Raw genomic sequence first — 26,686 nt, forward strand, 5'->3', positions numbered from 1 at the left:
ATTAGATAAAATCGTAGAGAAACTTGACAAAGTCCAATGTTACATTTCAGAACAAGGATCTTCGTCGAAAGCCGGAGATGTTTAGATGCCCAGCATGTTCTCACTCGAATATCCTACAATGAATTTTATACAACACATAAGTGCTTTAATTCATGGAGATTGTAAAGTGTTGAATGATGATTTGCTAACAGAATGAATGTGAATAGAATGCATGTTACTTGCCAATTGATAAAAACCAATCACAGGTTCAAAGATTTGAGAGTTTTGCCGTCTTGATATCGAAAGAGAAAACATCACCATTGAAATCTACACCGACAACGGTCTAAGAAGGATCTAAGTACGATGAGTAGAATCTAGTATTATACTAAAAGCAGATTCCGCTTTTTACTGATCAGAACTGCTCGTGCCTCAGGCGCCACCGGATGAGTCGGAGAAACCCCCGACAGTATTCCTCAGCTATCAATGGGATCATCAGCCAGAGGTGAAAGCCATCAGAAAGCACCTTGAGATGGCCGGCTTTCCCTGCTGGATGGACATCGGTCAGATGGGTGGAGGAGATCAGTTATTCGCCAAGATCAGCCAGGGGATGCGGACATCCAAGGTGGTACTGTGTATGGTGACTGAGAAATACTCTAACTCAGAGAATTGCAATAAAGAGGTGAGGTACTTCTATGGTACATGATTTATTATGTAGAAAATTAGTTATGCAACCAAACTTGCCTGCGTTGGGTTTTGCAAGGTTATCAAGACCACATGAAATACACATCCATCAAAAGATTAGGAAAAAAATCAGTGAAGACAATGTAAATATGACTTTGGGTTTAGGCTATACAGAGTCTATAATCCAATAATATAATTATTTTGCATTCTTGATATGTTTTTGGTGATTCTATATTATCACGTTTTTGGTTTTTATCCCACCGCTGCCACAAAAAGTCACAAAAGACCCTCACATTATGTTATGATCACAATATTACAACATAGGTAATGTAAGTCCACTTGTTGAAGCCACGTAGTTCTCATGGTTTTCCCACAAAGGCTGAAAACTTTTTTTTTAATGTTTGTTAGAACTTTGATTGAAACCTTAATTTGATTCTCATTTACAGTAGCTACGAAACAAGTGATTATTTTGTCCAAAGGTGCACACCTTTATCTGCTAAGGAACTGTCAGTTCATGTTGAGAATCCCTCTGGCAAGTTTTGTGCCTGAACAGACTGAAATATATTTTGGCAATTCAATTATTTTACTGATATTATGATCAATAAATTTTGACTTTAAAGTCATTTCCTTTTTTCTTTTATCAAGGTGAACCTTGCCAACCTGTTGAACAAACCAATCATCCCTATTCTCATCGACCAGACCCAGTGGCCGCCTCAAGGTGCCATGAGTATGTTATTTGCGCAGCTTTTATACATCCAGTTTTACAACAACAAGGAATACGTGAGAGGAGAGAAATTCTGGGAGGACGCCAAGTTCTCGGAACTTTTGGGACAGATATCTTATCATGCGAATCCTGATGAAAGCATGATATCTGATGGTACGAGAGCATGATTTTAAGAAATGTGGCATAAAGATTTTTCTTTTATTATATTTACTATAATCTTCTTTGTAATTTTTATCAAATTCTGAAATTTAAATCAAATTATTTTGCAATGACGATGGTCCCGTCTTATGAGGAATATCCATTGCATTTTGTATTCTTTACCAGGTTATTTTATCGGTATATATTTGAAAGTCACTTACTACGGAATTAAAGATGATGCTATGAATTGAAAAAGACCAAACAGTTTAGTAATAATGTCATATGCAATAAAGTAATGCAAACATTCAGTATGTAAAATATAGACGTGGTTAAGGTCCATATCTTCAAACAAATGTAAATTTTTGCTACCTATTACTATTATTAAGATGACTAAATTAAGATATTATAACCAAGTTACTGCATTAGTCATTAACAGTCATCTATTCACATCTTAACAAACAATTTTCTTAATTCACACAGAATACCGCGACTGGATTCCACAAGTTGAAGACAAACCCGTCACTGTTAAAAAGGTATCTGAAGAGTCCAAGGGTGCACCTGCCCAGCAGAACCAACCTGTGGTAAGAATTTCAAATTCAGTGAAGTGATAGCCAGATACGAAAGTAGGATTTCGGGGGGCACACAAAAACACATTATCAAATATGAGCATCTAAACATTTATCAAATAAGTTATGAGTGTTCGAACAAACATACAATGTATAAGTTTGTGCTTTTGCGAAAATAAAAAAGCGATGTCAGTTCCGAAGTTTAGTGACATCATACCAGACTCGGAATCGGCTATATCTTGGAGTTGACGTGGACTTTACTCCAAATATGGATATTGTAGTTAATCACAAGGTTTATATAAGTTTTCCCACTTTCGATCCTCCATTACAAAAGTGTTAATTGTATATTGTTTGAAAAATAATTGCAATTTGTTGTTGTCACTTTGAAATTCGTGTAATTTTGCTGGGGGAGTGTTGATTTAATGAAATCAGAAATATTTAAACCTACATAGCTCCTGGCTATAGATATGAATTGCATTGATCTACTTGTTCTTAATCTTTGTTTGAATGTTTCATCGATTACATTTTATTCAGTTGTTACTCGACTTACCCATTCCATTCATACTTTCTTTCAGGAATCCACCGAAGCTCCGTCTGTATTTATCTCCTACCAATGGGGCAAGCAACCTGAGATTAAAAGATTGTTCTCGCGTCTCACTAGCTTGGGATACCATTGTTGGCTTGACATCAATCAAATGGGTGGTGGGGATCCACTCTACTCCAAGATTGATAAAGGAGTGAGAAATGCCAAGGTATGATACCCAACCGGGATAATGCATGCTTTCTCTGGTGGATAGGTCCATGGATGGATGTACATTTATCGGCACTCATTCACTAAGATTGATCTCGGTGGGGTTTTTTTTGTAACGAAAGGAGTGGATGTGTTAAACGTGTTGGGAATAAAATCGGGAGGGAGTGTTCTAAATAAAATCATCATTGTTTTGTTAAAGCATGATACATCTTATGCACCAGTCCACAGAGACCCCTGAAAGACCACTAAACTTGCTTGATCTTTCAACTGTCTTTCAATGAACTTTCGATGGTCTCCAAGGTCTTACACGAATCCGAATCGATCTGCCAATGGTCCTTGTGGATTCCGTGGGCTTCGAAGTTTTTTCAAAGGTTTAAAAAACTATTTCAGCGGACTTTCATGAAAAATGTCTTTCGGTGATCTTTCACAGGTCTCTCATTGAACTTTCAATGGTCTTGTTTAGTCATTCCATGATCATTCAACAGTATTTCATTTTTTGTGGAGATCACTGAGACTCTTGAGGGATCCTTGAAGATGATTAAAAAAATTGTGAAAGTTCATTGACAGATTTCCGAAAGAACATTATATGACTGTACTCTCTAAATGCAAAAGAGCTAATCTGGGCCCTAATCACACTCCGAGAGGAGTGTGATCAGGGACAAAGTTAGCTCTTGCATTTAGAGTGTATGACTCGTCTAAGTTCAGCAAGCCAAGCAGTATCAGTCAGTCTTTCAGAGTTCTTTTAGAGTCATTCCACAAAGACCACAAATTTCAGTTAACTTGGAATACTTTTGAATGACCTTCCAAATTTGTAGACTTTCGTTGGTCTTTCATCCCGTGGAATGACGGAACTTCATATATGAAGAAGGAAATTTGTTTGGTAATTAATTAGAAATTGAGACCAAACATTCTAAAATATTATAAGCATGTAGACGGGCGTCGGCCTGTTTCTGAACTATCATGGTGACAAAATTGAAACATATATACTTCAGTGCATTATATATGAATTAAATACGGGTTTATAGAAAATTCTCACTAATTCCGATTTCCAGATGGGAAAACAAGGCCTATATTCCTTAACATCTCAATCATAACATGGCGATACTTTTTCTTTTGATAGGTTGTTGTTTCCTGTGTCACACCCAAATACTCCCTCTCTGCCAACTGCAGAAGAGAGGTCAGTCTCTCCGATGCACTCCGTAAACCCATCATTCCTCTCCTGCTTGAAGAGATGACGTGGCCACCAGAAGGACCGATGAGCATGACCTTTACTCAGCTGCTCTACATTGACTTCACCAAGGAAACAACTCAGGCTACTTTTGATGATGAAAAGTTCGAGGAACTCATCGAGAAGATTAAGGAACATGCCGAGCCGACGCTTCAGCTATTGGCTACAGAGGAACAGACTGAAACAGCGTCGACGCAAGAACAACCGTCAACACCTGCTGCACTGGAAGAAGGGACTGTAGAGGAAAATGATGAGAGAAGTGCCACTCTCAAGGAAGTCCCAACAACGGATGCAGTTCCTCGGCAGCAGAACAGTCCAGTTGAAACCAAGCCTGTTGAGGCAGTTGAGAGAAGTGCCACTCCTCAAGTTTCACCAGCGGCAGAAGCGGTTCCTCCCCAGCAGAACAGTCCTACTGAAACACCACCCACAGAACAACCGATCCAAAGGCAGAACGATAAGTCACCGGAAAAACCATCTTCGCGCCCTTCATCTGGAAAGAAAAACAAGAAATCCTCGACTTGTTTACTTCTTTGATGTCGCTTTCACAACCTCTGGGGCTGGTTTTGTGTCAACCCAAATGTGATTTAATACTTGTATTTTATTACAACTGGTTTAGCTTTTTAAGCTATCGCAAGAAACACAACATTTTATTTTTGATAGATTTTGAAAATAATGTTATCCTTCCTCCATTGGTCCGGTCCTTGCCGGTAATTTTCCAACAATTCTTACAAAGTCTGAGTACTTTTAATTAAAGTATGTGAAGAGGTTTTTCGAAATAATTGTGAAGATTTTTTTCTTCAGATATTTAGAAAAATGCTAGCAAGACGCAATCGATTTCTAATCCTATGCAATAAGCAGTGTCGAATAACTACAATTTACCCGATGTAATTGGAGAGTCATGGAATAACTGCCAATTTATAGCATGCCCTGTCCCTTGAAACGGTTTCCATCATTGTCTTTGAAAAATAATCTCGTTAATATTTATTATCGACAGGACTTTTTGTTAGGCTCTAGTTATATTTTGTTTGTAGAACATGGATCCCATGATGACAGAACTATTTCAGCTCTCCTCATTTTAATACAACAGATTTCCTTTTCGATAGTCATTTGGCACTGTCTTACGTGATATACTCAACCTCATGTGGTGAGAAAAGCGCAAAAATTAGGCTAAATTACTGACATCTTATAGATTGTCATAATACCATTGTTAATTATGTCTCTACTTGATATATTTAACGTTTATTAGAAATCAAATGTGCACATTTCATCAATTAATTATGATTAGGATTTCGTAATACATTCCATATTTATTATTTATGATATACATCAATGTAGATTTGGTGTGTTACCATGGGGATGAAAGTGTCATAGGACTTTATCCTGAATTATGGTTGAAAGTTGTGGTTTAAATATGGAAAGGCAAATATGACAAATTCTTAATATTTCAGGCTGAACTTATCAGCCCATTTTACACGAGAAATCATAGTACTTTACTGTCTGGAAATGATAACTGAAATATAATTTCTCATCATTAAAAAATGGGGACACAAAACACAATAAACATAAGAGACATACAATTTTAACTAAATCATGACATTTTTAGCTTTCCATAATTCCAGCTTAATGATAGATCATGACCCCGGATCATGACTGCACAAGACAGTAGTTAGATCGTTAATCGTAATTTGTTATATCACTTAATTCTAATTGAAAGAGTTTAATTGATTATGAATTGACCTCATCATATATGTATACCAAAGTCTTTCTTTTGAATATTTCTGGGTCAAAGTGTTCTTAAAGCAGTTTAAAATGTTTGTTATAATAACGGGGGATTTTCCTTGGTTACAGTTATTGCGTTATTTGTAAATTGTAAAGTAGCATTTCATTGCAGAAATATTTCTAACTCATGTGAATTAATCGTGATCAAATTTAATGTGTGACAAGATGAATATAATTACCAATGATAAGAATAATATCAATATTAATGGTAAAATGATATGAAATACAACTTTAACAAGAAATGAAAACAAAATTATCTGTGATTGTAATTTAATTTTAGGTCAGAAAGTCAAAAAGGGGCCTAAGCCATTTTGCCTCCGACGAAGATTCTGCTAGGATCGACAGCTTAGGCCCCTTTTTTACTTTCTAATTTACTCCATTGGCTCTGTTTTATTAGATAAGCAGTTTTCAGCAGCTTCTTTTTGCCATTAATTTTAGGTCATCAAACACGAATTTTAACGTGTATATTATTGTTTGTTGCAGATTAATTTTGACATTTTTGAGGAATTTTGTGCAATCTTCATAGACATATGGAACGTAGAAAAGTGTATTATAGTGTAGAAAGCTCTATGGTAAGAAGATGAAAATAATGCTCCAATAATAAAATCAGTGTATATGACAATGTTTAGAAAGATTAGCTTTCTGGCGTAAATTTATTTTGATCTAAACAATTTATAAACAATAGGCTTGGCATGGTTATCATCATTGTATAGGCCTAAATCAAAGTGGATTTACCAAACTCTGTTAAGATATGTTGTCGACACGATGAATTGAAATGAAATAAAGCCTTTTATTTACGTAGTTACACAAAGTGTTTCACCGCATCCGTTTGTTTGTTTCTTTTTAGGACATTTGTATACACAATAATTTATTACTTGCATTGAGAGTTAATAAACATCATTAGCTCGCATTTAATGATGACTCGCAACGAAGAAACAAACTATCGCCCCCCCCCCCCAACAAAAAAGAGAATCGTCAATGCTTAATCATAAATCAGTCACGAATATGAATATTGAATGAAACGTACTTAATAAGCTTAGTGTATCTTCTTTCATCTCATGTATAATTCACGCATATGCATGTAAACTTTTTTGAAGAAAATATTTTTTTCAAAAAGGCAATTTAGAGAACTGTACCTTAAATTCAACGAGAAAAATCACATCTCGAAAGTTCCATACAGTCTGCATTTTAATGTTTTCCCAATCAATGGCAAATGAAATGACATAAGAATAACAAAGTTCTCTTTTCTTTATACCATTGCTATACAATGTGCAGTCAAGATGAGGGACAATCTTTCATTAGTCTAAAAAGAGCACTGTCGCCTATCATTACACAAATTTGTAATTATGGACAGGTGTCAAGAAATCGCAGAAAATAAAGTTTCTGGATCCAAGTGGTGGTGGTGATTTTTTACCTGATTGCTAAGAAAGCATGAATGCTTGTAAGCAAGCAACCAGAGGACCGACGGCTTAAGGTCCTCTCCGAAGGACCTGGTACTGATGATTAATGTTTTACCAAAGGGCACTAGCGCACCAAGTGGAATCGAACCAGGGTCACCGCAATACGAATCCCCCGCTCTACCGACTGAGCTGCCACGCCTCCCGATCCGTCATCTCATTTTCTTCAATTGATCCTCAGTCAACATTATCTGATCTCAACATGACACAGTAAATGACTCTGGCGTATAGACTGATGTTACATCATAAAAAAAAAGAATAAAATAATGAGAGAAAGAAAGACAAGTGAAAGAAAAGTGGTAAATATGAAACCATTTTCTAAAATTATTGTACAAACGCCGATGATATCATTTCTTTATTCAAGAACAGTAGCAAATAAGATACAAAATATGATACAATTTTCAATATATCCAACACTTCACAAAGTAAATAACGTAGTACGGAAACTGGCAATTGTATATACCAGGTCCATTTCAAGGGCAAATGGCAGGTTTTGCATGATATGAGTATTTAACATAGACAAATACAATACAATATTACACTTGAAAGAGAGGGAGAGAGAAAGAGAATAAAATACATCGACATTATGTTATCTGATTGGCTGAGAAAGAGAGGGGGGTAAAGAAGGGAGGAAGTGGGAGGGGAGGAAGGGTGGGAGAGAGAAAGGAAGAGACGAGGAAAAATGTAGGGATAGATAAACTTTGTTTTAACACAATTATATACACGATATAAGAGGGTGGTGTGGTTTCAAGAGTGGAAAAGTCATCATTATTGCATTCATTATACATGCATATTATTCAAAATTGTCTTAATATTTACAGAGTAACATATTGATGACATTCCCTTACCTTATCCTTTCCTTAATGATGCGAGAATTTGTTGTTTAGTGAGCTGGTGTACAAGTTCTCTGATTTTGATTGTGGAGTTGCATTCATCTCGTGGGGGTGATGCAAATTATTATTTGCAGTCAATTGCAAATATTTTTTTTTCAAGCTTACAATAGATAATTCTGACTATAAATATATATTGATTAGAATTTCTCTTTTGGAAACACCGTACTTGCACTTAATACTCTCAACTTATTTATTGAAGGAAACCTTCAATAATAAGCTTTGCTTTCCAGAAGGTTCCTATTTCATTTCAAAATGTTATATTATATTTTGCTTTGTAACTTTGTTGAAATTTTGGAATGAATAAATTCGTTGTCAATCAATCAATCAAAAACTACAATTACAACTGTACTTGCATCAGCTTTCGATCCATTACTAATCTTTTGCCGATAACTCTAACCATTTATAATTATTTTAGAATATGAACTATTCTTAAACCAGACTTTTTTAACTTTGACTTGTACTAATTCAAATACTTGTGTATTGTAAAGTTTGCGTGAACCATGTATACCTGAGTTAAAATACCCCCCCCCCCCATGTTGACATGTTTTCATCATCTTTTGTTTTGTTCTGTGTATATACATTGTATCTACATGTGTGTAAACCAGTGAAAAAAAGAATTTCCTTTATGGACAATACAGTAATTCAATTCAATCCAATTCAATAGATCAATATTAGCTGCAGCAAATCACTTCTTGCAAGAAGCATCAGGTTAGCAATTAATCTAAAAAATTTACAATTAATTAAAAAACATATGATTGATTTAGGGACCGGAAATAGATTTGCAATTGATCAAAAGTAATTGCAACACTAACTTTATCAATCTGCCCCCTATCTGCCCTAGATGTTGCTGAACTCTTAGTCTCGAGTTTCGAGTTTTGAGCCTCGAGCTTCGAGTCTCGAGTTTCCAAAATTACATTGGAATTAGTTATTAAAGACTCTCGCTTTTAATTGCTTTTCAGCTGATCTTATCTCACGTTTTTTCGAAATCGTTCTGTCACGCACGTAAAACACTTTTACTCCGGATGCCGCTAAAATCATCTAACGAAATAAAGGGAAATTATATTGAAATGTTGCAAGCTTGTAATTCCTTTGAAAGAAATTGATTTGGGCAAAATTTGCTTACCCTTTTCTCAGATAATCGAAGCCAGCTTTGCAGTAAAAACAATGATTAAACTTCTCGATTGGACGATTATAAAATGATACGCAGTTAAAGGCTGGAGAGTAAGCATGAGAAATATCTTGCCTCCAGTGAATAATACAGAAATTATGACTAAAACCATTATGAATAAATTGAATTTGTATTTTTGTATTTGTATTTATTTATTTTCCGAAATTCACAATAAAAAAACATGAATGTACAAATGAACATATAAAAGCAAAGTATAAAAGAATAACAAATTAGGACAGATATATACACACAAAAAAAAACAATATGAGATAGACATGAGAAATAGTGAAATCGGAAGGACACCCAGTTCAGCTCTGCCCATAGACAGTACTGTTCTTCCAATTTAAAAAAATAAAGCCTATAATGACATTTAAAAAAATCGTTAAATACACGTTTCCGCCAATAGTAGGAGAAATAATTTTGCCTGCTTTGTAAATAGAATGTCAAAGTCTATCTACTACTCTAAACAAATTATCAGAAATCGGATGAGAAAGACAAGACTCGAATTTCTACATAATTCGAGTTAAAAGCGTTGTCCTTTATTACTGTAGGAGCAATAAATTTCGTTGATTTGTACATAGAATGTCAAGATCTATCTACTATAAACAAAGGATCAGAAATCGGAAGATAGACGATACTCGAATTTTCACATAATTCGAGTTACAAGCGTTGTCCTTTAATACTGTAAGAGCAATAGATATGGTTAATTTGTAAATAGAATATCATGTAAGGTCTATCTTTAGTATGGCAGTGTATCCTATTACCAGACACCTTTATTTCAGTGCTTTAAAAATGACAACTAGAGGAAATACAATCAAGAAAAATTGCACTTGCTATTCCAAATATTATGAAAATTATGAATATGATAACATCATTTCATATTTACCAACCGTTTTCTTTGCATCGCACTTGCCGCATACCCCTCCACAAAAAAAAAATTATTTTCGTGCGTGACAAATTACATCATGATTCCAGGCGCATATCAGACCCATATTTCCATCAGAAAATATATCAATTGTTAATTCAAAACCACGTTATATGACATTTTAAGCATTCTCTGACATTTTAGAGATAAATAAGTTAAAAGTTGGATTGTTTCGCCTTGTTTTTGCAATTTTGTTCTTTGTAATGCTCTGTAAAATTGAATTGCGGTAAGAAATTGTTTTCGTACGCAGTAATATGTGCGTCCGGAAACATGATAATGTCCGGTAATACAATACGTAACTATACCTATTTTTTATAAACAAATACCCTTTTTACACAGGATTTTCTTAACCCCGGACTATCGCTAACCCCGTACTATCCTTAACCCCGTACTATTTTTTTTCCTTTTTACACATGCCAAATTGTTATTGCTAACCCCGGATAAGGAATGCTTGCTTTTCACACACGAAACTCGCTAACCCCGGACTAGTGGTTTTGTCGATCATTCGTAGTACAAGTACTTCACTCGTACCATTTTACACACGCTAAAATTTCCTTAACCCCGTACTATAGGTGGGGCTAAATTGCCATTTAGCCCCACCTATAGTACGGGGTTAAGCTTAGCCCACTTGCTTTTTACACAGCATTTTTGCAAAGTGGGCTAACCCCACCTTTAGTACGGGATTATTTGGCCCTGCAAAAAAGCAGGGTTATCCCAGCAATTGCGGTGCTAAGAGCGATAGTACGGGGTTAAGATCGCTAGTGTAAAACGAAAGTGGGCTAAGCTTAACCCCGTACTATAGGTGGGGCTAAATGGCAATTTGGCCCCACCTATAGTACGGGGTTAAGGAAATTGTAGCGTGTGTAAAATGGTACGAGTGAAGTACTTGTACTACGAATGATCGACAAAAACCACTAGTCCGGGGTTAGCGAGTTTCGTGTGTAAAAAGCAAGCATTCCTTATCCGGGGTTAGCAATAACAATTTGGCATGTGTAAAAATGAAAAAAAAATAGTACGGGGTTAAGGATAGTACGGGGTTAGCGATAGTCCGGGGTTAAGAAAATCCTGTGTAAAAAGGGTATTTTACCATGCACGCTACAATTTCCTTAACCCCGTACTATAGGTGGGGTCAAATTGCCATTTAGCCCCACCTATAGTACGGGGTTAAGCTTAGCCCACTTTCGTTTTACACTAGCGATCTTAACCCCGTACTATCGCTCTTAGCACCGCAATTGCTGGGATAACCCTGCTTTTTTGCAGGGCCAAATAATCCCGTACTAAAGGTGGGGTTAGCCCACTTTGCAAAAATGCTGTGTAAAAAGAAAGTGGGCTAAGCTTAACCCCGTACTATAGGTGGGGCTCCACCTATAGTACGGGGTTAAGGAAATTTTAGCGTGTGTAAAAAGGGTAAAAGTATCAGAAATCGGATAAGAAAGACGAAAAGCGTCGTCCTTTGATACTAATAGGAGCAATAAATTTGATCAATTTGTGATATAGAACGTGAATGTCTAAAGTATCAGAAACCGGATGAGAAAGACGAGACTAGAATTTTTACATAATTCGAGTTAAAAGTGCTGTTCTTTGATACTTTCTCGTCCAATTTCTGATACTTTGTTTAGAGCAGTAGATAGACCTTGACATCCTATTTACAAATCAATCAAAATTATTTCTCCTACTATCGGCGGAAACGTGTATTTAACGATTTTTAAAATGTTATTATAGAGCTTTATATTTTTTATTCAATTCATTCATAATGCTTTAGTCATAATTTCTATATTAAAGGGGTGGTCCGGGCTGAAAATATTTATATCTAAATAAATATTGTAAAATTCACAGAGCGAAATGCTGAAAATTTCATCAAAATCAGATAACAAATAACAAAGATATTATCAATATTTTGTGAAAACAGTTACATGCACATCGTCATGAATATTCATCAGGTGGGCTGATGATGTCACATCCCCACTTTTCTTTTTCTTATGTTATTACATGAAATAATAAGTGTTTCATTATTTCATACATGTGTAAATGATGTCTTCATTATGATGAAATAAGTTGTGGCAATAAATAACTAATGCAGTTGAAATTGATATGTTGCGAGCTTGTTATTCCTTTGTAAGAAATTGATGGGGGCAAATATGCCTACCCTTTTCTCAGATAATCGTCAATCCTATTGTTTTAGTTCTTGGTAGAAAATTTTTGAATGAACCTAATTTCCTATAATGAAATACAAAGGAACAAGGGGGATATGGCATCATCAGCCCAGCTAATGAATATTCATAAAGACTGTTTCACCGAAATGATGCAAAATCTTTGAAATTCAATAACTTCGTTATTTGTTATCCAATTCTGATCAAACTTTCACCATTTTGCTTTCTTTATTTTACATAATTTATTGGGATATAAAAATATCCAGCATGGACTATCCCTTTAATCGCGGGAGGCAAGATATTTTTTATTCCTACTCTCCAGCCTTTAACTGCATATCTTTTTGTATAATCGTCCAATCGAGAAGTTTGATATTTTTTTATACTGCAAAGCTGGCTTCGATTATCTGAGAAAAGGGTAAGCATATTTGCCCTCATCAATTTCTTACAAAGGAATAACAAGCTCGCAACATACACTGTAAAAAATGAAGTGCTAATTTAGCACTTACAGTGCTTGTATAGTGACTGCACTACGAGTGCTGATTTTTTAGTTCAAATTTAAACTAGAAAATCAGTACTCGTAGTGCAGTCACTATACAAGTACTGTAAGTGCTAAATTGGCACTTCATTTCCTTTTATTTCATTGGATGATTTTAGCGGCATCAGAGTACTAGAGTTTTAAGTACGTGACAGAAAGATTTCGATAATACGTCAGATAAGAGCGGTTGAAAAGCAATTTAGAAAGGGTCTTTTAATGACTAATTCCAATTTAATTTTGGAAACTCGAGACTCGAAGTGTAGCAACACTCGTCTGCCCTACCTCCACTGCTTGAAATACTACACTGAAACCTTAGTAGTAGCAGCAGCAGTAGTAGTAGTAGTAGTAGTAGTAGTAGTAGTAGTAGTAGTAGTAGTAGTAGTAGTAGTTGTAGTAGTAGTAGTAGTAGTAGTAGTAGCAGCAGTAGTAGTAGTAGCAATAGTAGTAGTAGTAGTAGTAGTAGTAGTAGTAGTAGCAATAGTAGTAGTAGTAGTAGTAGTAGTAGTAGTAGTAGTAGTAGTAGTAGTAGTAGTAGTAGTAGCAGCAGAAGTAATAGTAGTAGAAGTAGTAGTAGTAGTAGTAGTAGTAGTAGTAGTAGGTTTAGTAGTAGTAGTAGTAGGAGAAGGAGGAGGAGGAGGTTTGATTGGTTTTATTCACGACTTGAAAATACATAAATATAAACACAATTAACATTACATGATCAAATAATTATAAACCATAACAACGCATACAACCGTAATTCAGAAGCTTCGTTATTCCGAAGGTTCGGTTATTCCGAAGGTTCGTATTTCCGAAGGTTCGTAATTCCGAAGGTTCGTAATTCCGAAGGTTCGTTAATCCGAAAACGAAATTAGGTTCGTAATTCCGAAGGTTCGTTAGTCCGAAAACGAAATGAGGTTCGTAATTCCGAAGGTTCGTTAATCCGAAAACGAAATGAGGTTCGTAATTCCGAAGGTTCATTAGTCCGAAAACGAAATGATTAACGAACCTTATTTCGTTTTCGGACTAACGAACCTTATTTCGTTTTCGGATTAACGAACCTTCGGAACAACGAACCTTATTTCGTTTTCGGATTATCGAACCTTCGGAAAAACGAACCTTCGGAATAACGCCACAAATGTTCGGATTAACGAGCCCTTTTACGTTTTCGGATTAACGAACATCGAGGTATAGGCAATTTACGTGTTTCGGAATTACGAACCTTCGGAATTACGAAGTGTAACCATATAACAATGTAGCAATAATGAAACTTAACAATGCAAGTAATACAAAATTTTGTATCGCAGGGATAGGCCCGTTTCAGATTGGCTATTAATAGCCAAGCTGTTTTTCCCCGGGGTCCCTAAAGATAAATTTATTAAATTAAAAAGCACACAATAAATTAAGGAGGATTCTCCACACTCAGCTTGAGTAGCACAGTCATGCTGGTCTTCCGTGGGGTCCAAAAACATTTAAACATTGACATATACATGTTTAAGTTGGACACAATCAAACCAGATTGAAATAACAGATTCTAAACAAACATGTACAGAAGATAAATGGAAACTGTAACGAACATAAAAAATACAAGTAATCAACAGAAAACATATGTAGATGTAAAAAAAAACAGCAAGCAGAAAAAAAATGAAGGGGTGTATAAACCTAACAGGGAATTAAGGGGGAGCGGGAGGGGCTACCGGAGTCCATGTGCTACAGATCAACAATCTTTGATTTCAATACTATGAGATGATTTAATGCGAGGAGGAAGGGAATTATAAGCCATGGCGCTTTTATATTTGAAGGATCTTTTGAGGTAATTTGTTCTTGGTTTGGGTGATTAAAATTTTGTTCCGGGACTGATACGTATGTGATACTAACTCGAATTCGTTTCTTAAATATTTTGGGGATAGATTATTCATGATTTAGGTCTGCAATGAGTTTTTCATATATGTCTTTGCGCGGCGTCAATGTTCCTTTGAAAAAGTACGATAAGCTGGATATACTGTATATTAGCATGATTTACTCTGTATGTTCCCAAACTATAACGAGATCTGGACGTTGGTTTGTAACCAGGATATTCGGCGGGGGATTGTTCCTCCTCGACTTCTCGCTATATCAACTGGCCCTCTATATACTGCTAATACCCCTGACCCTTTCTTCACGGTTTGGAAGATTCACTATATATTGAGTTAAGGATTCCATTTCGACGCCATGTGTATCTTTCTAACAGAGTTACATAATAAGTCAGAATATGATGGATTATTCCCTTGGTGTTTGGACAGAAAGAGCATGTATATGTACTTTGGACAAATCTAATTTCCTTGTTTTTATCATCTAATACATTAGTTATACACGTGCTAGAAAAATAAAAAGGAGTACGAATAAAACACAGATCACCATCATGTGTTTGATACTGATTAGTTTACAGCGCCTTGTACGGTCTCGCATATAAGGATCATTCCAAAGTCGTATGGATAGCCTTAAAACTAACTTAAGTAACTTATAAGCAATAAAGGACATAATTGCCATCGCGATGTAGATGTCAAGAAGGTATAATTGCCAGAAGTACATTTTCGAGCTAGAAGGTCGTAAGTAGCTTCCTTTGTATTTCAGGACGTGTTCGATCCAGTGAACAGAGCGGTTAAGCGGGTGGTCCAGTCTTCCCCTCATTATTTCTGAAGCCCTCTGGGCACTGGCTTTAAAACTGAAAAAAAAAAATGAAAAGACAAGATGTAAATAACTTATTAATATAGCTTACCTGAATAAGAATATCAAACACTTTTATTTGGTTTGACAATACTGTGAAGAAAAATACAGATAAAAGAATTACTTGCAATTTGGTAGATTGGCACCAACGACTAGCAAGTCTGTATGTTGACTGATGGGGACATTAGTGGTCCTCCAAAGAAATTGATCTCTTTTGGTACACAGGTCTGGAGAAGAAAGATTTGTATTATGAAGAAATGTATCACATCATAATTTCTTTGTAATCATGAAAAAGAATGTGTATTTCCTTATAGCGAGCTAAAATATTGTGAATGATTTGAAAACCGTAAATTTTAAGCTTACCTGTGAACAAGAGAAATGTATCTCATTTTATGGGTAACGCGAATGCGAAGCGCAGGTTTAATTTTTTATTCGGTAAATTTTTGCTATCATTATGATCCATTTTTTTCCTTAAGTTTTTGTCATTTCGTTCTTTATCTGTCTCCGAATATGAAGATGTTAGAGAAAGAAGACGTTTTATCTTCTCTAGTCACAAGCCCGCATTTGAACGTGTTTGCATAAAACATGGAGTAAGGACTGGGGTCCTGGGGGGTCATGATAGACCCTCTCAAAATTTTCACGACTAAGAAAAAGGGGAGGAAAAGAAATGAATAATAATAATGAAATAAAATGTATATAGCGCAAAATATTCATAGACGAACTTACATATCTCTAATAAGCGCTTTTTACAAGTGGAGATGGAGTGGAGAGCACTGGGTTCTTAATTGTTTACAGAATGCTAAATAAATGTGTTTTCAAACCTTTTCTAAACTTTTCATATGTTGGTATATTATAAAGATATTCCAGCCGATTATTCCATGAAACAGCTGCTCATAAACGAAAATGATCTTTCCCCATATGACTTTGTCACTGTATAATAATAATATAATATAGGGTATTTATATTGCGCACATATCCACCTTGTTAGGTGCTCAAGGCGCTCCTATATTACCCGGCTAAGCTAGGCGTTCATAGCGCACACAGCTTTTTAAGGAATTACTTCCTACCGGTACCCATTTACCTCACCTGGGTTGAGTGCAGCACACTGTGGATCAGTTTCTTGCTGAAGGAAATTACGCCATGGCTGGGATTCGAACCCACGACCCTCTGTTTCAAAGTCCGAAGACTAATCCACTGGGCCACAACGCTCCACGTATGTGTGTATGTGTGACTTGTACTAGTGAATTTTACTTGAACGAAGCATTCTTTCTGGTTTATGCGGTATTAACAATTAAGTGAGATACAATGGAGCAAACTATAAATTGGTAGGCTAAAATCCAATATTATTAAAATCCATTGGTAGGCTAATAAAAGTACCTCTTTGTAAAGTATGCGGGAATGGATGGGGAACCAATGTAATTTTTTGAGACTGGTGGGATATGTTCATGTATCTTTGTTATTGTTAGGAGCTGTGCTGCTGAAATTTGAACTAGCTGTAATCCTTGAGCAGTGGCGTACCTAGGATTTTTCACAGGGGGGGCAAAACCGTCGGCCCAAAAATTTGACAAGCAAAAAAAAAAAAAAAAAAAAAAAAAAAAAGGTTTTCAATCACAAATAAAGGGTTTCGTACTAGAAAAAAAATTGACAAGCAAAAAAAAAAAAAAAAAAAAAAAAGAAAAAAAAAAGGTCTTCCACATCGTCAGGGGGGGTGCAATAAAGGTCTTCAAGCTCGTCAGGGGGGGCAAAAATGGTCTTTCAAGCTAGTCAGGGGGGGGGTAAGGATACGTCCTTTGCATGGGTTGTGGCTCGTCAGGGGGCAGACTGCTCCCCCCTCCCCCTGCCCCCCCCCCCCGTAGGTACGCTAGTGTCCTTGAGTTAGACGAAACGGTAGACCCAAAAGCAAACTATTACGGAAAAGGGTAATATAATGCCATTTTCTAAACATTATGTCAAAATCTATTCAAGATTAGATTTTTCTATTGAAAACATAACATTGAAATATTCGCTCGCTCGCAGCTTTTTTAAGAAAATGCCCCATACTCTATATCTGGCTCCTCAAATTTCTTAACTCGTTGCGCTACTACTAGGCTGATGAAATAGTGTGTATATATAGTTATACGCAGTTAGGCCACTGTAGTCAATGAAACCTCACAATCGATTGCTAGTTTTGTAAATGGGCTATTTACATGAATTAAAAAAGAAGAAGAAAAAGTGCACACATAGCTGCCAAGAATATATTCGCATTTCCATGTATTTGACTGAAAAAAGCACTGTTGATAACTGCTCAAGGGCATGAGTGTCGAGGGCCGGGGATCGAGCCCCTGACTTTCAGGTGTCTAGTAAGGCACCTAAAGGGGCGTTGCAAGAAAATATTTGCAATCAATTGCAAACATTTTGTTGTAATTTTTAGAGATCAATTTCAGCTTTAGCAAATCAGATTACGCTCCTTGTTTCAAGGAGCATATTAGCAATCAATAGCGAATTTGCAAATGATTTGCAAGACATATGATTAATTTAGGGACCCACAAATAAGATTTGTAATTGATGGCAAGTTTCTTGCAATACCCCATTAGACCAATCAGCCATGGCACCTCCACACCATGTAATGGTGTCCTGGGTCCCGTCTTACAAAGAGTTACGATTGATCCAAACTATGGAAAGCCAGCAACGTCAACATCTGAAATGCATGTTTGTTCTAAATATTTTTTTAACTATGATGTATATTCATACATTCATTGTTTTCTAGAAAATTCAGCGTGCTTCTCTTTGTTTACATACGACATTGTTTAAATTTCTTGTAGAAAATATTATGACAATGATGGATTTCCATATAGAATTGCGATTGATCGGATCAATTGTAACTCTTTGTAAGACGGGACCCAGGTCTAATACTAACCTCGAGTCATGTAAAACGGTGTTGATGGCTTTTAGCATGTGTTCTTGCGTCAGTCTCGAGAAGTCAAGAGGCAACCCAATACCACGTTGAACTACTCTAGCAGCAACATCAAAATGATCTAAACCTAATGGGATGACAACCATAGGTGTACCGTGATAAACAGCTTCATGCATTCCATTGTTACCTCCATGGAAGATAAGAAGACGAACGGACGGATGACCTGAAAGTAAATTAAACAATTAATGTCAAATTAAGCCCACCCCAACAAAAAGTTGATTTGAATAAAAAGAGAAGAATCTAACAAGCATGACACTGAAAATGTCATCAAAATCGGATGTAAAAAAAAAGAAGGTTATGACATTTTAAGATTTGCTTAATTTCACAAAACAGTTATATTCACATCCTGGTCGGTGTACAAATGAGGGGGCTGGTGACATCACTCACTCACTATTTCTTTTGTGTTTCATGATATATGAAATATGAAGTATTCTCATTTTCTCCCCCTTGTTCTGTGAACAAAGTTTTATTCCTCCCTGGACATGACATGTGATATTACGTATGGTATTAGTATTATCATTGTTTTAACATCTTATGGTTCAGTCAAGTTGGTTCTTCTTGTCAAATCTGTAAAAATTGAAATAGTGTATAATTCAAACAATGAAAAACAAAACAAATAGCGAGGGACGTCATCGACTTTCTCATTTGCATGTTACTGAGGTATACATATAACTGTTTTGTGAAAAATAAGCGAAACTTTAAATTGTCGTAACTTTCTTATTTTACATCCGATTTTGATAAAGTTTTCAGAGTTATGCTTGTTTGATTTTTCTCTATTGATTAAAATCAACATTTTGCTGGGGAGGACTTGACTTTTAATAACGAGGAGCCACTCGAAGTAAAAAAAAAATGAAAATAAAAAAGGAAGAATTTTCTTTCACACAAAGGGCAAAATTAATTCAGCATTCATACTGATCAACATTCGACAGCTAGAAAAAGCTCTAACCGGGGACCGGGGGAGGGGGGTAGTCTGAAAGACTGAAGTATATATTTTTTAAACAATATGAATTATCTTATGAGACCTAAACAGCGCGAAACGCGAACTGATATTGTACGGATATTTCATATATTTATCTGAAACGGAAGATTTTAAACACTTTTAGAAATTATGAACAAAATAAGTATCGCAGTAAACAATAAGTCGTCCAGCGCGAAGCGCGAGCTGAAAATTGTTTTGATATATGCAGTGAACTGGAAAAAGAGTTCTTCGGGTAAATATCAAAATTATGGCATAACCCTCAAATCGGGTACACAAGCATTTTTTTTATCTGAAAGTGGCAAGTATAAGATGTCTACTTCAATGATCCGAGGATCCGACAGGTGCCACCTGGGCATCTTTGGGCATTTTTTTTACGTCATAAGCCATGCCCACTATTAAATATGTATCATATAATTTCAATATTTTATCTCATTTTTCTAGCATGATACCTGCATTATGCTAAGCCCCGTCTCTTTAAAATCCATTATATCAGTTTTGTCTCTTGTCACAGGAGGCAGACATAATGAGCATTACAATACGCAATGCTATATGCAACTTGCCATAACTATCTCCCATCACAACCATTCAAACTGTCATAGTTACTGATTTGTCAAATCATGTTTTTAGAAGAAAAGGTTGTATGAGAGGCGATAGGGTATGAAGAAATGTGATGACAATGGTTACAGCAAGTTGCATGGCATTGTGTAGTGTCATTGTTATTTCTGCCTCCTGTGACATCACAGAGAGGCAAAAGGTGATTTAACGGATTTTAAGGAGGCAGGGCTTAAAACACTGCAGACAAATACAAGAAAAATGAAATGCAAAATATTGAAATTGTATGATGTACAAAAGCCTAACAATAAATGATTTGGTGAAGTTCAGACTCATACACATTAACAGAAAATAATATACATTTGCATGTCAGGGGACCTTTAATATACAGTATATGCCTATATATGTGAAAAGTGGGCGTGGTTCATGACGTAAGAAAAAAAAAGATGCCCAAGGGTGCTAAGGTAGCACCCATCGGATTGTTAAACACCCTCGACTACAACTTTCAACATGATAATACTCGTCTTTTTGCATTTTAAAAGACGGTATATTTTCTGCATTATTCGATCTTATATGACCTTACACGACCTTTCATTAACCTGTACATGTCTTAAATGCCTTGTGATCCATATTTGAATTAGATTTTTTGTTAGCTTTTTCATTAGCTAAAAGGTGGGCGTGGCTTATGATGTAATAATACTAATAAAGTTGTCATAAGGTGCCACGTGCCAAAGTACCGGCACCTATCAGATTCTTAATATACACACCCTCAACTACAATGTACAACTTTCAACAAAAAATGCATTTATTAACATGTGCGAATTAAGCCTAAGAGTTACCGAGTAAGTCATTTTGCGGAATCCACGGGAAGACCTTTATATTAGGACTAAGTGAAACATCTGAATGTATGTCTTGTTTGGATTGCCAAACGACCGTCTGTTTGAGTAAAGAAAAGACACGAGCAATCGTCTTGATATCATCCATCGTCAAGGTACCATCGGCGTAGGTGCCCAAGGAAAAGATGACCACCCCGTGCTCTTGAGATGCAGACATTAACTTCATCCATTCCTTGACATGACATGAAAGTATAACAATGTTATCGTCATGATCATAGGTCATATGTAACGATAATCTTTGAATACATGTATATTCTTCCACGAGATAAAATCTAGTGATGATTTATTATTATATCAACATATCATATCCTGTTTTTAGCTTTGGTAATGCCCTAATGCTTCCACCACTATTCCAATACACTATAAAAATGGTTCTTAGAAGGTTTTATGCTTGTCCCATAGAACCTTTAAAAGTTTCCTAAAAGGTTATAATTTACCTTAAAGGGATGCTCCGGGCTGAAAATATTTATATCTGAATAAATAGAGAAAATTCACAGAGCAAAGTGCCGAAAATTTCATCAAAATCGGATAACAAGTAACAAATTTATTGAATTTTAAAATTTAGCAATATTTTGTGAAAGCAGTTATATGTACATCGTCATGAATATTCATTAGGTGGGCTGATGATGTCACATCCCCACTTTCATTTTTCTTATGTTATTACATGAAATCAAAGTGGTTTCATTAATTCATACATGTGTGAATGATCTGTCTCCCTTATAATGAAATAAGTTGCACTAATGAATATCTAATGCACAAAATCAGTTGTCAATCCATTTTTTTTGTTCTTGAAGAAATTTTTTGAATAAACCTAATTTCATATAATAAAATACATAAGAACAAGTGGGATGTGACATCATCACTTTGCTCATTGAATATTCATGAAGACATGCCTAGAAACTTTAAAACTTTAAAATGTCATAACTTCATTATTCCTTGTCCAATTTTGATCAAATTTTCAGTGATTTGTTTGTCTGATTTTTCTTCATCTGTTCAAGTCATATTTTCTTCAGCCTAGAGTACCCCTTTAATTAGTCACTTTGGAATCCTTTTACCGGGCATTTTTTTAGGTTCTTTAAAAAAACCATTAGAGGTTATTGAGCACGTAAAGGGACCCCGAATTAGGCCTAGAACTTATATTTTTCATCATGCATATAAGTATTTCTACTTTTATGTAAACCAGTTCAAAATCAATATCCTTACCCAACCAATATTAATGTAAGGTTAGATGATTTGACGACGAAACAGCGGCGGAAAGAATATCCATGATGATGAATAATAATAACAATATATAACAATATCTATATAGTACGGCTACCCTGACCGAACGCTCAATCATTCAAGGATTGTACTACACCTAGTAGAGAGTGAAAAATGTAGATAAATGCCTTCTGGCCAAAGGACGCGAGTGCTGTGGTGTGATTCGAATCCCGGACCTTGCGGTTCATGGACCGGAGACTAATACACTGAGCAACAACACCTCTATGGGAGAAAATTATTGCACATACCTCGTTAAGGGCGTTTGGAGTTCTGGCTGATAATCCTCCAATAGTAATGACATTGGGATGGAGAGGGAATGGAAAATCCACTGCAAAGTCAGAATTGATTAAGATCAACTCTGAACCAGACATAATGTGCGATACACGAGGTGAGAGCGAGAAATGGAAAGAGAGCAAGAAGAAGTAGACATCGTACATAAAGAAGATACTCAGGTCTTCTCGGATGCTTGTTAACGTATTTGAGAAACGGTTAAAGAACCCCATTTCAGATTGCAAGCCTGAAGACATTTCCGGATAATAAGCGGTTGTACTTGACGTACCATACCGACGGGCTTGTGATGGCTTGATCCCACTTGGGACCACAAAGACATAGGGTGTGTCTAAGGCTCCTGCAAGAACTACAGAACATGGTTTGTGAAAATCGAGGATGAGTAAGTCGTATTTAATTCCTTTTCGTTTGTTCTCGATTGCGTGGTCAACCTGCTCTTGACAACGTTTGAAGATGCCATAAATGGCTCGGGGTGATGGCAAAGGGATGGTTTTTTTCATTTCATTACTTACTACAAATGCCATCCAATCTTTCGTATAGGCCATCGTGGAGTCGGGAAAGATATCGAATTTTAGATGACGGAATTTATCATCCGTAGCCATATCCTTGTTGGCTTCGCTGATGAGGGCTGTGACGTGATGTCCCTTGTCAATTAGAGCGTGACCGATGGTAGACAAAACTGAGAAGTGACTTCCAGATCCTTCCTCAGAGCTGAGGAGAATACGGGCACCATCACTGGACCTGATGATCCAAACGACCAAGCATATCAAAATGAATACACGGTAATCTATGCGAGACATACTCCTGGTACCAATGAACGAATTACTATCGGTTTCCTAGATAAGCCACCGAACTGTTTCCAAACCTCAAACATCGGCAACAATACAGATAATCAGAGTTCCTTTACTGCAAGTCGAATGTTTGTTGACGTCCTCTACGCCCCCTCTACGTTCGTTTTTCAAAGTCTTCTTCTAGCAGTTAGGCCTGCGGCCAATCTGAAAAAGTAAAAGTAATATTAATCATATAATTTTTGTAGCAACCCCTGGTATAGTGGTTTGAGGGTCCTTAACCCTCGGGCTCGGGTATCGCACGTGCTAATGTTGTTGCTATTCCTACAACGTATTACTACTATTACTATTACGTGTACGACTCCGACTCCTATAATTCCTTAGATTGAGATAGACTGCCATCAGGGAAAAATCACGGGGAAAAGATTTAAATTTTCAATCTAATAGATTTGAAATTCAATTTTATTCGATCCAATTTTGGATTGGTCCCTGACCACAATCTATTAGATTTACTACCGTACTACTATACTACTATGACCACGACTACTACTACTACTAACATACCACTACTACTACTACTACTACTACTACTACTACTACTACTACTACTACTACTACCACCACCACTACTACTACCACTACTACTACTACTGCTGCTACTATTACTACTATTACTACTATTACTTCTACTACTACTACTACTACTACTACCACTACTACCACTACTACTACTACGGCTGCTACTATTACTACTACTATTACTATTACTTCTACTACTACTACTACTACTACTACTACTACTACTACTACTACTACTACTACTACTACTTCCACTACTACCACTACTACTACTACTACCACTACTACTACTACTTCCACTCCTACTACTACTGCTACTACTACTACTACTTCTAATTCTACCACCATCACTACTTCTACTTATACTCCTACTATTGCTACTACTACTACTACTACGACGACGACGACGACAATAATTACTACTACTACTGCTGCTGCTGCTGCTGCTGCTACTACGACTACTTCTACTACTATACCACCACCACCACCACTACTACTACTTCTACTGCTACTACTGCTGCTACTACTACTACTACTACTACTACTACTGATGCTGCTGCTGCTACTGCTGCTGCTGCTACTACTGTTACTACTACTACTATTACTACTACTACAACAACAACTACTACTACAATTACCACTACTACTTCTACTACTACTACTATCTACTATTACTACAACTACTAGTAGTAGTATAATGCTACTACTTTTCCTCCTCCTCCTCCTTCTACTACTACTTCTACTGCTACTACTACTACTACCACCACCACGGGTGTCGATTTGTATTTAGAATCTATTGTTCAAGGGGGTGATCTATTGTTTCACCCCCCCCCCACATTGAATAGAATGACGTCACGGATCGATACCAGTGACTACTACTTCTACTACACTGCTGCTGCAGCATGCTGCTACTCCTCCTCCTAATACTGCTACTGATATTACTACTACTTCTACTACTACTACTCATATATATATGACGTAACAAAATCAAACCTTAAAAGTCTCCCTTACATTTTGACAGATATCAACCTTCAATATGATATATTTCTCAATTTTTTCTGCTTTTAACCATCTTATCAACAGGATGAATTGTTCCTGTTCTTGACAGGATTTTATGCGGCCATTATTTTGTATTTTACCAATGGGCTACTATAAATGGATACCTACTCAAAACAAATTAAAACATCGAAATCTTATTTTTTCCCTATCTAGCCATCGTGATAAGCGGTATTGTTGTACTGAATTTCGATCTATTCATTTGAAATTAGAATTCTAGCAAAAATTTTGGATTCATAAGGGTTTACATTGCAGCCATTTTTTGTTCTTTTTGATGAACTTGAACCAAAATATTCCTAGCGTATTCTCAAATGCAGTCATAGAGGCCTTTATACTCACCGTTCACTGTAGTGGCTCTCGACCAGATGGGATAGGCTCCATCATGATAATCTTCGTGTCAAAATATGACTGGTACCTTGGTAGATAAAAGTTATATTTCAGGTTATACTACTTTAGTGGCACCACTTCTTAGTTAGTAGGCATACATGATAGAATGACGCGTGTGTCGTCTAACTATACTAATTGCACGTGATCACTCATCCATATATGGAAATTAATTGTATGGAAATTTACGGATGATCGTATCGAAATTAATTCTGTACTTTACTACTTGGAGTATAGTGTGCGTGCAGCGCTTTGTAACCGAAATGAAAAAGCGCTGTATGAAATGACTGTAGTATTGAATTGGAATATTTCAGCGGTAAAATAGCATCTAGGTCACAGAAAAAGGCAAAATTGAATGGAGGTTCGATCATGCGTTAAAATGGAACTTTAAACAGCGCATTGGTAATTAGCCTTTACACTGTAAAAATGTGGGGTAACATTTTAACCAGCTCGAGGGTAATTTGTGTCCAACCAATTTGGGGCAGTATTTTACCCAATGAGGGAAGCATATTGTCCAGTGAGGTTAAAAAATTAAGCAGTAATTACTTTAGAATGGGCAAAATTTTCATCCCTCTGGATAAATAAAATTGCCCAAAAGAAATGCCCAATGTCGGTTGGACACATAATTACCCTCATGGAGCACTTTTACCCAATATATTTTAGAGTGTAGACAGGGATCCGTTCGTGTCGTATAGCAATTGAGAAAGGACTAACAGCGAAAGGTCGGGAAGATCATTATATCTAATTATCACAGAAAATTGCAGAAATATGTAAGCAGATTAAAGGGGAAGTTCACCCCGACAAAAAGTTGATCATAAAAATAGCAGAAAAAATACTAAAATATATTGCCGAAGGTTTGAGAAAAATCCATCAAAGAATAAAAAAGTTAATTATGATTTGTGACTTCATATGCGAGCAGCTTTCCTACACTGTAAAAAATATTGGGAAAATTTTTAACCAGCACGAGGGTAATTATGTGTCCACCCAATTTGGGGCAGAATTTTACCAAATGCGTGTAGCATATTGACCAGTAAAGTGAAAAATAACCAGCAATTACTTTAGAATGGGTAAAATTTTCATCACACTGGATAAATAAAAATGCCCAAAAGAAATGCCCAATGTTGGTTGGACACATAAATACCACCATGGAGCATTTTTACCCAATGGCCCGTATTCTGAAGTCAGGTTTAAATCAAACCCTGGTTTAAAGTTGTGGTTTAATTATGGAGAGTCAATCGGGGCACAATTCCCTAACAGTACACATTCAATTTATTAACTCATATGACACCCAA

General features: G+C 36.2%; 2 protein-coding genes across 3 annotated transcripts in view; one reads left to right on the forward strand and one right to left on the reverse strand.

The window, feature by feature from the left end:
- The window catches only part of LOC129277962 (uncharacterized), a 29,676-nt gene extending 23,018 nt beyond the window's left edge, over window positions 1-6,658 (forward strand). For both annotated transcript variants that reach the window (XM_064110293.1, XM_054914153.2), the window contains exons 14-18: window positions 396-658; window positions 1,306-1,537; window positions 2,003-2,103; window positions 2,664-2,840; window positions 3,960-6,658. In XM_064110293.1, the coding sequence (XP_063966363.1) occupies window positions 396-658; window positions 1,306-1,537; window positions 2,003-2,103; window positions 2,664-2,840; window positions 3,960-4,601 (1,415 nt within the window). In that variant the 3' untranslated portion in view covers window positions 4,602-6,658. The remainder of the gene's footprint in view (window positions 1-395; window positions 659-1,305; window positions 1,538-2,002; window positions 2,104-2,663; window positions 2,841-3,959) is intronic.
- A 7,582-nt stretch (window positions 6,659-14,240) lies between these two features.
- LOC129277489 (2-hydroxyacylsphingosine 1-beta-galactosyltransferase-like) lies at window positions 14,241-25,658 on the reverse strand. The gene is made up of 5 exons (XM_054913659.2): window positions 25,350-25,658; window positions 22,548-23,582; window positions 20,983-21,211; window positions 18,556-18,775; window positions 14,241-15,657 (listed from the first exon to the last, which is right to left on the reverse strand). The coding sequence occupies exons 2-5, from the start codon at window positions 23,385-23,387 to the stop codon at window positions 15,300-15,302; spliced, it is 1,647 nt and encodes a 548-aa protein (XP_054769634.2). The 5' UTR covers window positions 23,388-23,582; window positions 25,350-25,658; the 3' UTR covers window positions 14,241-15,299.
- Between the last annotated feature and the right edge of the window lie 1,028 nt (window positions 25,659-26,686).

Source organism: Lytechinus pictus, chromosome 15 (genome assembly GCF_037042905.1).
Source record: "Lytechinus pictus isolate F3 Inbred chromosome 15, Lp3.0, whole genome shotgun sequence".
Taxonomy (NCBI): Eukaryota; Metazoa; Echinodermata; class Echinoidea; order Temnopleuroida; family Toxopneustidae; genus Lytechinus; species Lytechinus pictus.